Source organism: Athene noctua, chromosome 2, assembly GCF_965140245.1.
Source record: "Athene noctua chromosome 2, bAthNoc1.hap1.1, whole genome shotgun sequence".
In the NCBI taxonomy this organism is placed as follows: Eukaryota; Metazoa; Chordata; class Aves; order Strigiformes; family Strigidae; genus Athene; species Athene noctua.
This window is the reverse complement of record NC_134038.1, coordinates 36,662,010-36,674,942: the sequence shown is the minus strand read 5'-3', so window position 1 is coordinate 36,674,942 and position 12,933 is coordinate 36,662,010. Positions and strand designations below refer to the sequence as shown.

The window sequence follows — 12,933 nt, the reverse complement described above, 5'->3', positions numbered from 1 at the left end:
ATCCAGAATCATTGTTACCCTCCAAGAATCCTCAACAAGTCTTAAATGAAGGAATAGTAGAATATTTGCAGACTGATGCAGTCAGCATCTGGCAAGCTGAAATGTTGTGGCAAAGTTGCAGAGACCACAAGCTAGGTTTGTGGGCAGAGGCTTTTACCATTATCCTATTTGGTTTTTTGGGTCTTTGGTCTTTTTCAGCAGCTGTGCCAATTAGTGTTACTAAAACGTGGTTCTTTAGGATTTACTGTCTGTGCTACAGAGCTGAGGATTTGGAGAGTTCTGGCAGAACAAAACATCAGTGCTAATGAATAAATAAAATGACACAGTTGCATGGGTTCAACTTTTGGCTGAGTAATTTCAAATCATAGTAGTGCCTTTCAATTTATATTTGTTTGCCTTCCTCTTTGCAGCAAAGAAAACTACAAACCACTGTAGGTTTACAAGAATATATAAGGATGTCAGAGTTGGTTATTCACTGGGGCTCCATAGTTGGTTGGTTGGGTTTTTTGTTTTGTTTTGTTTTGTTTTTTAATGGGCTCTATCACTAACAGCATGCTTTATCTGTGTTTTGGAGAACGAATGATTAATTTTATTTATACACTTAATGCAATTGTTTCTTTCCTGGCATTGTTTAGACAAGCTTAAATTTTGCACACTGTTGTTAAGGAGTATTGTAATGGGTTTGAAACAAAAGTCTTTCTTCTAGCCATGAATACATGGTATTTTGTTTGTTTTACCCAGGCCACCTTTGGAAAACAATGAACATGAAGATGCAACAGAAAATTCTCTTTCAAGTGAAGATATAAAATGAATGAGACATGAGGACCTGACATGTGACTCAGTGACTTGAATTTAATAAACAGGAATCCAACTTGTGCATAGAAGAGCCAATATCCCATGACAACAGGCTCTGCCATTTCACGGTTTGCTTTCTTGCAGAATTACTATACTGACTGTGAACATAGGGAATTAATATTATGTAATACAAAAAGGCCAAGACCAATGGAACTGAGAAATTTACTCTGCAGATGTATGAAATAGGGCTGTGTATGGAATAGCTTGAACCCAGTCATGGTGGAGTATTCCCCGTACATACAGTGTTGACGGTGTTAATGAGTAAGATGGACACAGTTGCCTCTGCTTCCTGACTCATCATGACACACAAATGATATAACAGAAGAAGATGATGATTGGTGGCTAAAATACTGATATCTGCATAAATTCAGATTCACAGCAGAGTCTATCTGAAGATGGGTGGAAAGGACACACAGTAGCCCTGGGTACATTTGTGAACTCCTCCTAACCACATTGATACTGTGCAACCGATGCTGGGAGTGAAACCCGAGTAATTAAGAATGGAAATACATGGATTAGAGGTGTACTGCATATATGTTACGTATGTTTAAGCACCTTCACGTAGCAGTTCAGCTGCAAACATACTGCATCTTAGCTTTTCTCACTTAGTTGCCCTCTTGTAGATTAAAAACTATAGCATTTGGTTATTTAGGCGGATTAGTAAATAAAAGGGCCAAAATCCAAATCACAGTCTCTCTACTGAATTGTGGTAATAATTGGGTTTAACCTTAGATTGCAGCTGTATCTCATTTTTGATTGAAAGTATGATTGAAGGGGGTATACTTTCCATTTCTAATTAGAAAGGAGTGGATTAAATTATTTTTTCCATCTATGAGCACCAACATCTTCCTATGCTTTATGCCTTGAAATGAACAGAATGAATGAATAGAAACCTCTGAATCTCACCTACAGGTCTAATAAAGTGTAATTAACAAACTGATTTGAAAGCAGCATTCATAGCTCATCTTCAGACTTATGTTACACAATGAAGCATTTACAATAGTCTATTCTTTCACATAACAATTAGGTCATTATTTCAAATAAGATTCTTGTTTCTACAAAATTATTGGCAATTAGTTAGTCATCTGGATAGTAAAACCATCTGTCCAGAACTATTCCCACCAGGAAACTGAGGGTTTAGAAATCCCATGTACTTCCACACTTTAGAACGATACCACAAATATTCAGCAGAAAGCCACTGTCTAAGAATTGAACCGGTGTCTTGTGGAACAGACTCCTTTTGCCAGCATGTTTTCAAAATTACTAGAATGGTTTTAGAAACCTGACCAGAGACAACATAACCATTCAAAGTCTTGCCAGAGACCTACACAAGGTTTGAACATCAGTCTATATTTGGTACAGATGAAAGAGTAATTAGATGCCTGTGGAAAATATTAGTATCTGAACTGTAACTTTTTCTCCACATTTCAGGTACGTATTCTCCATCTCAGAACAGAAGGAAATGTATCATATACTATTATGGAAGTATTAAATAGCTTCTGTCTCAGATGTCAATGTTTAAAACATTGAGGTATCATTGAATATGGAGGACATTACACCCAGTAGGAAGAAGTTGAAATGGCAAGAACAGAATCATAGAAGACCGGCTCTTGACAAACAAATGTGGGACAAAAGGTGGTCAAAAAAAAAAAAAAAAGAAGCATGAGGTCAGTATCTTCTCTCATCACCCAGCCGCCCAGCTCAAGACTTGGACTGCTCAGCAGGAAGGAGGAAATAACATCAAACCACATTCCCAAGCAAAACAAAGCTCAAGAACCAAATGAAAGTCTTCAGAAAAAGCTCTGGCTCAGGGTTGCCATAGCAATCATCAGGTTTGTCTCATTTCTATTCCTAGTGGAAAAAAAGAACAAATATTAAGCAAAAATGCCAATAAGCTTTCAGGATCTGCTACAGTTACAGCTCTGCACAGATGCCCATAACTTTTATAGAAACCAATCATTGTCCCAAAGTCTGGGATTTGTAATTTTCAGTTAATGTTCAGATTTTGATGGAAATTTAGTCTTTGACTTCAATGGAAGTAAATTTATATAGCCACCATAAATTACTTCCAATTCTGCTTATCTGTAAGAAAGAAAATTACAAAAAATAGTTCAGAAACCAAATTCCTATCTGTTATTTAACATGCAAATATATTAGCCTGTTTCCTATGTTAAGCAAGAACAGCCAAAGGTAATAAGAGCACCTTCGCTCCCAAGAAGATAATAACATTGGCTCTGTTACCTGCTCTGTGCACCCATCTCCTGGTTTGGGTCTTCTGCAGGGAAATGCCCAAAGACCCTCAGCAAAAGCCTGAGACCTGCTGGTTCACACATCAGCTAGAGCAGAAACAGGCAGCATAGGAGCAAGTATTTGAGAAACGCTGGGCCAAACAGTTATAGAAGGATGGATTTCAGCTGGATTGTAAGAGCTCAAAAAAGGATTGCTGACATTCAGAAGAACTTATTTTTTTGCATGCGACTGTTATTTAAAAGGGATATTGCAACCTTGATTACTTCTGGGTTTGTTTTATTTTGCTGAGCTTTCCCTGTCTTCTAGAGAACTAAGTATATAGTTATTTCAATTCCTGTTCAAATACTTCTGTCTTCAAACAAAAAAAGTTCCATGATGGCTATTACTGGGGATAAATCTGGGCCTTTTAAATTTAATTTAAAACTCTCTTTTTATAAGAAGATAGCAGGAGAAGCCCTAGAGGATATACCTGCCATGTAGTGGAGATACCACTGGAGTAATCTCCTGTGACCTCTAATTAATGACAAGTACTAAATGGCATGTCACTGGACCTCTGATATCTATGACAAAGATGCTCTACTGAATGTTTAGTGAGTCAAATATAAATAATGACTGCATAAATAGATTTAGGAGCTGGAACATCAATTTAATGCAGGGTTAATAATCCCTTCTGGAATTATAGCATTTATTGAGGTAAAAGAGCATGTCATGATTTTGTTTCTATTCAGTCGTTCTTTGTATGACTTTTGTGATAAAAAACCCACACACTTTGTTTACTCTGGAGAGGAGGGAAGATAGGTATTGCTACTCCCTCCTGCTGAATCTGTTTCAGTCCACCCAATGGATTTTGCTGAGGACAGCAAAGGGCATGACTAATTCAGCAGTGTGAGTGCATGCCTCAGAGACAGGAGCCCTATAGTTAAGTGCCACCTCCCAGGACCTTCTGGTTTTTTCATTAAGCAGCTGTACAGAGGCAAAGCATTCTTGCTCTGCAAACATCATCCTTGCGTGCTTCTCTGAGAGCCTGCATGCTTGCTTGATCCCTCTCTCCTGTCTTCTTCTGCTCCCACAGAAATCCTAATCACTAATCATTAAGCTTCTGCAGAGAGGGTGAACAGCAGGACTCACATAGGCCATGGGCAGTCTCCACTCCTGCAGGGGGAAAGGGCTTCCAGCTGTCAGTCAAGGGGTGAGATGTGGTGCCCAGGCTCCTGGGGAAGGCAGGATTTTGTGCACAGCTCCAGTGCCTGTAGCTGCCTTCAGCAGCTCCTCACTAAGGCTCCCAGCTCTCTTAATGGAGGGCACGCATGCATGACCAGCTGAAATTCTGGATGCACTGTTGGTCGCCAAGCCACAGCAACACTTGGCTTTGCTAAGCCTTTTTTGGGCCAGAGCCCTAAAAACATGCTTGGGTCATTCTGTGGTAGAGCCAAGAAATGAAATTTACTTTCCTAAATGTAAAGCTAATTCACTCCATGCTGGACAACACATCATTCTTCCCCACTCCTTGCTTTGGATTATTTTCCTCCAGATTTATTATTCCACGGTTTTCAAATCAAATTACATTTTGTCTTTCTCTTTCTAACCACTCGCCACCTCCTCTGCATTAGATGTCCTGTCTCTGCAGTCCCAGCTATTCTGTTTAATGAAATCTCTAGATCTCACCTCACTTCCATGTCAAATCTGACATGAGTTGGCAATGAAGAAAATGAAGCAGACTGGCGTTTCCTTTGCAAATGCTTCAACTCCCACCTTGGAAAATTCTGCATCTATACATAAGAAAATAGCATAGTGTCAAAGACCAGCCCTTCAGGGAACAGTAGACAGCAGTGCACACAAAGTATTTCAAAGAGCAGGTGAGAAACAAAACCCAAGCCACAAATACCTCTTCCCAGCAAATGGTGAAGCAATGGAAAGGGCAGATTGCTAATAACATACTTGTGCCTTGGGCTGACTTCTACAAGGTGTTAGCTGGCAACATCATGTTGCTTCCATGAGAGCTGGCAGAGCTGTATTTTCCTTTGGATAAATCCAGATCTTTTGTTTTCCTTACACTGTTATTCTAACACCATTAGCAGGAACTAATAGCCACTTGAAAACCAGAAATGGCAATGTAGAATACTAGTACAAAATGAAAAATATATTTTTCCTCAGCATATCAGAATGTGAGAGTTTATTTGCACTCAGGCAAAATGAAATTCCAAGAGTTACAAAGATGGATGATTTGAGTAGTCAAGTCTAAGAGTTTTACTTATTTCTCCTAGCTCTGTTGGAAAATGAGAGGATGGAGCATTTTCTGTTGTAAACCCTTTGCTTTAAAGTCAGTTAGGCAACAGGCTCAATGACAGATCATTTTAATTCTGCTGTCATAACCAAGAGTGGAAAAAAAATTAAATATGTGTATATGTGTGCGTATTACAGAGAGGTTTACACATTTAATAGGCTGTGGAGCGACTCCAGGACATGTATCACACAGATTTCCATCTTCTGCTGTGGCCTTCCTGGCACATGGAGAGAGGCTGAGCCCCAGATGTGCAGGGGTAATGGGGACAGGGCGAAAGGTTCAGGAGGAGCCAGAAGAAGGACTGCAACCAGCCTCCTCTTGATTTACCCCATCCGCACTTGAGACCCATATTGAGTTGCAGCAGGCTGTTGTCCTCCTTGTTGTGGCCAAGCTGGCCACCCACATGATGAAGCTAATGGGATAGGGTAGCCAAGAGACTGTGGGGCCTCTCACTAGTCCCTTGTCCCATCACATCCCTGGAGAGAGCACTGGGCAGCTGCTGGGAGGCTGCCCGAAGTGCTGGGTGCTCCGCTCAGTGACACCCCCTAGGTATCTACAGACGTTTGCTGGGGCCTTGCAACCCTCACACCTCTCTCTTTTATTTTCAGCATGGGAGCTGACTGCTTTCCCCTGATTCTTCCCTCTTTCTTCTAGCCCTTTGCCAGCACAAGAGAGCTGGACAGTTTTGATAGAGCCAGTCCCTGGCTGAAAGAAGAATGACAAAAGTGGCAGCAGTGCAGCCCTGCCATTGACAAAGAACAGAGGAAGATTGGTGCAGGACTGTACCTCCACATTAGCATATGACACAAAGCAACATACCTCTTGACACCCATCCTCTACTCATGTTGCAGGGCAGAATTCAAGAATCACAACACTGAGAGAAGCAGAAATTTGAAGTAAAAGGCAAAAGAAGATTTCTAACAATATTTTATTGGCTTCCATTGCAAGCATTTCTGAGGCAAAGACAACACTCAGCAAGCATGCTTTCCAGTCATGAAAGACATTAATAATAATAATCATAATAATAATAATAATATTATTTTCACTTTCCTGGCACTACCTCAAAGGTACATAGCTCTAATGATTTTGATGCTTTTTATTCTTAGAACTAAAGCTATTATAGCTGAACATTGTTATCAGTGAGCATTTAAAAAATGGAAACTTCAGGCATTACTGACATGTTCCAAAAAGCAGACTTCAAGCTTATGAGCTACCTACATTATAACATGATGCCCTTCACTCTCAAAAAGATTTGATTTAAGTAGGGTCTACATACGAAGTTCCTTAAAAAAAAATAAAATTAAAAAATTCTGAGCATTGAGAGGCTAAGAAAAGGAAGCCACTGACTTCAGAGGGGATTTGGGTACCTACTGCAGTGGATTAGTGGCATTGATGTTGTGCTGAAAACATATAGATATAACTGCGAGCATCCAGCTTCCATGGCAGTGCCAAATGCATAGAATCAGTTCCTTGGTTGGTCTCGGTTTTGCTTTCATTTGTTAGGTTGTCAGCTTTAAAAGAAAGGGATGGAAATATAAACAAAAAGCTCAATTTCATCTTCACATTATAAGTAAAAGCTTGTAAAGCTGTAATTGTGATTTGCCACTGTAAACTCAGTGCTCTAATGGGTTACAGGAGAATAATATATTGCATCTGGCTTCTTTTGCCTCAAAAACATCAACAGTACTGTACAAATAATCATTTTAAGATGCAAAAGTTTAAAATAAATGAGGGACCTGAGGCAAAATTTTTTAATATGAGTATGTGTATTCATGTATCAAAGGAGCTGATTTGCAGTGTAGAATATGTAGGCTACATAGCCTTCATTGGTAATGTCAGTGTTTAGCTACAGGCCTTCATGGGTTCTGGAAGCAAATGTTTGGAGCTAAGCAACACTTGAAATTTCATGTTCTTGGTTTAAGACTAATCTGAGATCAGAAGCAATGATGAAAGAGGATGTCTTTAAAACATTGTGATCATCCACCAGCCTAAATGAGTTCAATAGAAATAGTTCAAATAGAACTGCATTTTCACGGGCAGTTCAGGAGCACACCTGAGCACTGCACTCAGTGTATCAAGGGGAGAAGACAGCTTTAGAAATGACTTTTTAAAGCGTGTCCAGTCGGCAAAGGGATTTCAGTCTCCAAAAGATTTCTATCCCAGTAATCACAAGAAACAGCAAACCTCACAGGCTTTGTATATCGTTTGCAGAAAGAAAATTGCAAAACCTCATGGAATTACAACCGTTATACTTGTTCCAGAGTTCTACTGTTTGGAAGAATTTGTTCAACTTTCCTCTAACAGAGAAAACTCCACTTTGAGCTGTCTGAGGGTCTAGCCACCACTCAAGTCTCTCACTCATGGGCAAAGGAGCAAAGAGGGCTCTTCACCAGCCACTGAAAAAAAACCACACATGGTTGATGGACACAGTTTATCCTCCTGGCTGATCCTGCTTTTCCTGTCAGTGCAGCCATACTCACTCTTTTGTTCACTGACTTCTTTTCTGCAGTCTCTGGCTCAACTAATCTCTTTGTGCAAGGTGGCACATCAGTCCCAGGATAAGTGGAGGATGTTTCTTGGGCAGATTAGTCTAAAAGTCATTAATTAGGATAAGCTTGTGGAAGGCGAAATGTGGGTTTGGCATGCCCCTCCCCCTCCTTAGAAGAGAGAATCAAACCCACACCCTGGACCAATACTTCATGGGTCTACAATAAAGTATCTGCTATCAAATGGTGGCCACTGCCACTCTTCCCCTGATTTAAAGGGCAGACATGCTCTGTGCTTGCAAAAGATAAATACCAATCCTGAATTCCCAGAGATGTTCAGGTCTGTAGATCTTCAGAGGACAGGAGACTTGCTGTAGCCCTGAGTGAGATGTCTGAATGATGGACTCATCCATTCACCACATGTACTACTTTGCATGACATTCAGAGACACTGCGGCACCTAACGTTCAGGCATTTACTTCTATGAGTCACTTACGCCTGTCACATTTCCAGGACACTATATACCAAGTCCCTATTCTGCACTGACCTTGTCTAGCTCCTACTGACAAGTAAAACAACTGCTGCCCATCTAACTTAGCCTTTTGTAAACTAGATGCAAATATTTTTTATCCTATTTAACATCTGAGCTGGGCACAAGCAGGTGAACAACTTCTGCCTCGGAACAGCAAAGAGATGAGAGATATCTCCTCATTCCTGACCTAGAGGGCAGAAATATCATAGACTTGCATACAAGACAATTGTTTAATACGTTCACAAATCAATTTTATTAATTTAAAACAAAATTAATGAAGAAAAATTCTGTACACAATTGTGGACACAACACACTTTTTGTACAATAAGGCCCAGATAAACTGTTTGGTTTTTTTCAGTCCAAGAGTGACTAAAAATTGAAAAGAGCCAAAAAAAAAAAAAAAATAAAAAAAAAAAAGACAACCAACCCCCCCATCACTGTCTACTTTGCTTGAGGAAAATAAAGGCTAATTACAGTCTCAATTCTAAAAACTACCACAATGTGCTTTATGTACGTATGTAAGCACTCTGTGAATTCCAGCACTCATACTGGGTGAAGTAAAGCACATGTGCAAGTCTTGGTAGGATAAAAACCTCTCTGTTGGTAATAAAGCAATCCACAAACATTGAATTCTAGCAGCAATATGATTCCTCCAATAGAGAAGGGTGTTGTTTTGTAGCTACATTGGAGCTTTGTAGCTTTGCAGGTAGCTGTTTCAAGGCTGGTGTTTTTAGCAAAAGAAAACAAGAAGAAAAGCTGGAGAATGAACCAACAAAGCTGAGGCTTCTTTCTAATGAAGAGATTTAAACTGGGCAAAGGGAATTGGTACAATTCAAGCCAAAAGTCAGACTAACAGTTTATCTGACAGAGTAGCTCATGGCCTTCAAGATTGGAAAAGTCACAAGTCACAGACAGAGACAGTCTAGGTTTGTCCTGTAAATGAGTATAGACAAAAGCAAATTTTAACTCCTTGGCAATAACTATTTCAGTATTTCCATTGCCGGCAATGGATGTTATAACTTAGGAAAATCTGACTCCTGGTGGAAGAGGATTAAAAAACTTAGATGTATATGAGTATTCTTGTTCAATTTCTTCAAAATATTCTCATTTCTAATTTCTAAAAATAATGATGAAGGTAGTTTCCTTCAGTATTGGACGAGACAAAAACTACTCAGTACCAAGATTCCAGTTTAAGTCACATCTTAAAATATATTTGTGTTCTTTCTCTATTTCTTTATGGAATGAATCTCCTAATTATGTTTTCAATACTCTAAAAAAGGGTTAGTATGTTAACTTGAAAAGAGGAAACAGAAGACAGAAAAGGACTCCTCTTCAGTTGCATTTTATCTGTATTTCCTTTGGGGGGGAGGAAGAAATCAATCTTTTCATAATCAGATTAGATGAGAGAAGAAAAAGGTAGAGAAACAGCTGAGAAGAACAAAACCCCATTCCTATTGACACTTGACATCCATGCTTTTGGTCTTGACAAATTTATCTAAAAAAAATCCATTATCTACATATTTATATCCAACGCATTGATAAGGCACTGCACAACAGTTTGTGCACACGTGGCCTCATTCTTCACCAACAAGGCATTACTATCTTTCAATAGCATTTACCTTAACAATATGTAAAAGAATCATTCATTATTACAAATTTACACAAAAAATTCTTCCTGTACATGATTGTCTCAGTGATGTACCTATTAGTTTAAATTAGACATATTTTAAACTACTCTGTAATGTGCTAAAATCAAAAGTAGTTGCTGTACCATAAGGCAAAGGCTTATAATAGCCTTTAATCCTATTATACATATCCTCAGTTATATGATGTCAAAATATAGTCTGTTCATAAATAAGTAAAGATGTACAGAGTACCCTGGGTATGAGAAACCAAAAAGTAAACCTTCTTTACAAGAAAATTACTCCACTGGTATTTTGAAAAATCTCAAGTCTTCATTGTGCAATCAAGTTTGCTGTGTTGAAGAAACGGTGTGTATCACATTGAAGAGTCTAAAAACTACAAAGCATCTGCAGGTCCTTTTTTTTTCTTCACAGGTATGAACCTTTTCTTTTCTTTTTTTTTTTTTTTTTTCTCTATTTCTTTTTGGTAGCAAATACGGTAAAGATGAGTTGTTCAAACATTCGCATGGCTTATTATCACTGGACTCGCAGTACCAGAGTCAACAGCTGTTCTGACGAAAAAGACATGCTCCTCCATTTACTGAAAGGGCAGGGGTTAAGACCAATTGCAGCTGTACGTCAACATGTTGAAATCACAAAGTTCTGTAGTCCAATGCTGACACAAGACACAGGCATCCCGTCCATGGGCAGAAGGAGGCTCTGAGGTTTCAAAGTGCTGCTGAGCTGCTACAAGTACTCCAGTTCCAAGGCATGGTGAAGGGCCATAAGGTCAGAGTGGCTCGAGATCCTCCAAAATGGCATAGCATGCTGTGAACAGCACAGACAACATGTAAAAATAACCCCAAGCATTCTGGTATTTAGACCCACCCATTGTCTTTTGCAAGGATCAGGGAACACTGTGAAGAGAGAAGAGCTCTTAAAACCTTGAGCCCTTCACATTTATCTCTGGTTTCTCTGACCCACCCCCTTCAGCATAAATTCTCAATAACAGCAAATCTATTTACCAACAGGAACAGCAGTAAATGTGTCAGGAGATCATAAGGCAGGGAGGTGTTTCTAATCTCTTTATAAGAAAAACAGATTTCATCAAGTTGCAAAAGAAAATGTTATTTCTAGAACAAAATTGTGAAAAATAACCTGTACATCAAGTATGTGTGTAGTTCGAGGAAGGGAACAGAACTTGATTAAAAAACAAAAAATAAAAGAAGTGCAAGTTTATTTACTGTCAAAACGTGTTTGTTCCTTGTGGAACTATCCCTGGCAGGTGAGTTAAGAACATAGGATGATTCAGAATCGCTCACTCTGAAAGGAATTTTATCCCAGTGGTTTGTATAACATTGGTCATTATTTGCACCAGTCTTAAAACATCTTTTCCATACGGGACAATTTTAAAATAAATACATATTTTTTTCCTATTAGCTGCAATAAAATCCATCTGGAGCACAAATACATTTGCAAAGAACCTGAATAAACTAAAACCACAAATATTAGGAAAAAGCACACATTACCTCATCCATGAAGGGTAAAAATCTGATTAAGAACTATATACTCTAAACCAAGGATTATAGTGTCAGCAAGAACTTTTGTATAAAAAGAAAAAAAGATAACCATCAGCTTTCATCAGGAAAATATTCTATAAATCCCACGGGAAAATAGTTTCAGTTCAACAATTATCATCTTCACCTTTTCACTGGTCAGCTTGTGTCCTGTTACCTTTAGGAGGCAAACCACAAGTCATTTATTATCACAACAGCGTCTGAGTTCCCCAGCATTTTATCTACCTCTATCTCAGAAAGGCTTTCTTCATCTTCCTTCAGCACATCCTGAGTAAATTCCTAAATCTACTGAAATCAGTGGCAAAACTCCATCTCTTCTGATTATCTCTTCTATGCTGATGTCTTTTTTTCATTCAGGTCTTCCCCTCAAATTTTAAGTTAGAGAACAATTTTGAAAACAATGTGAAACTCTTTCCAGCTGCTTGTTTACTGTAAGCCCTGTAATTTTGCCTTATACATACCCTGGAAGACAAACACCTTAGCACAGACCCTATCATATATTTTTCTTTAGATGCTCAGGTGTCTGTCTGTCAGTGTATAAATAATTATTATTTTTAGAAGAATGCTGTTTCAACCCAGACAATGATGTGATGATGAATTTTGTTGAATTTATAGAATAAAGCAAAGATTTTTAAAAGAAACATAACCATGTGAGTAGCAGCAAGTCTCTCTGAAGACAAACGGCAACTGTTAAGGAATAATGAACTCTTGCTCTTGTGAGAGTCTGAGAAGACAATACTGAATTAATTAATATTAATAAGCAAGACTGAAGAGTCATACATGATCAGCAAGGAAGCACTGTAAGGAATCTGGAAAATGCACACCCAGTGAAGGACAAGTATTATCAAGCAGAGTTGCACAATTAGAGAGACACTAGAGTGGAGGAGGCAGCACTGAGCACCCAGTGCCAGTGTTTCAGGATTTTTATTTCAGATAGCTCTAGTCTGCCATCCTGTAAAAAGTGCCCATTAGCAGCTGGAGAGCATTTGGTGGGCACCTGGGCAATGTATTGTTCTTTAGTTCTATCCAAAAGAAATCTTGTTGGGTTTGTTTGTTTGTTTGTTTGTTTGTTTTTGTGTTTTGTTTTGTTTGTTGGTTTTGTTTTTTTTTTTTTCCCTAAAACCAGTCCAGGATGTTAATCAAAGCATAGTGAGGGGGATTGATTGTAAGGTCTGCTTCAATATGACACTCCCGATCTGAATTAAAATGTAATATAGATACATCAGTGGATGCCCACATTCTGAGTATGCCTAGCTTTTAGAGCAAAAAAATTTCTTCAGGAAGAAAATAAAATGGCCCACAAGGAACCACTATTGGAAGTTTCTGTT

At 38.8% G+C, this 12,933-nt stretch overlaps 1 protein-coding gene across 5 annotated transcripts in view; it reads right to left on the bottom strand.

Moving 5' to 3' along the window:
• Positions 1 to 7,466: 7,466 nt before the first annotated feature.
• EYA1 (EYA transcriptional coactivator and phosphatase 1) overlaps positions 7,467 to 12,933 on the bottom strand; it is a 153,184-nt gene continuing 147,717 nt past the window's right edge. For all 5 annotated transcript variants that reach the window (XM_074898845.1, XM_074898846.1, XM_074898847.1 and 2 more), the window contains one exon: positions 7,467 to 10,856. In XM_074898845.1, coding sequence (XP_074754946.1) covers positions 10,776 to 10,856 — 81 coding nt within the window. In that variant the 3' untranslated portion in view covers positions 7,467 to 10,775. The remainder of the gene's footprint in view (positions 10,857 to 12,933) is intronic.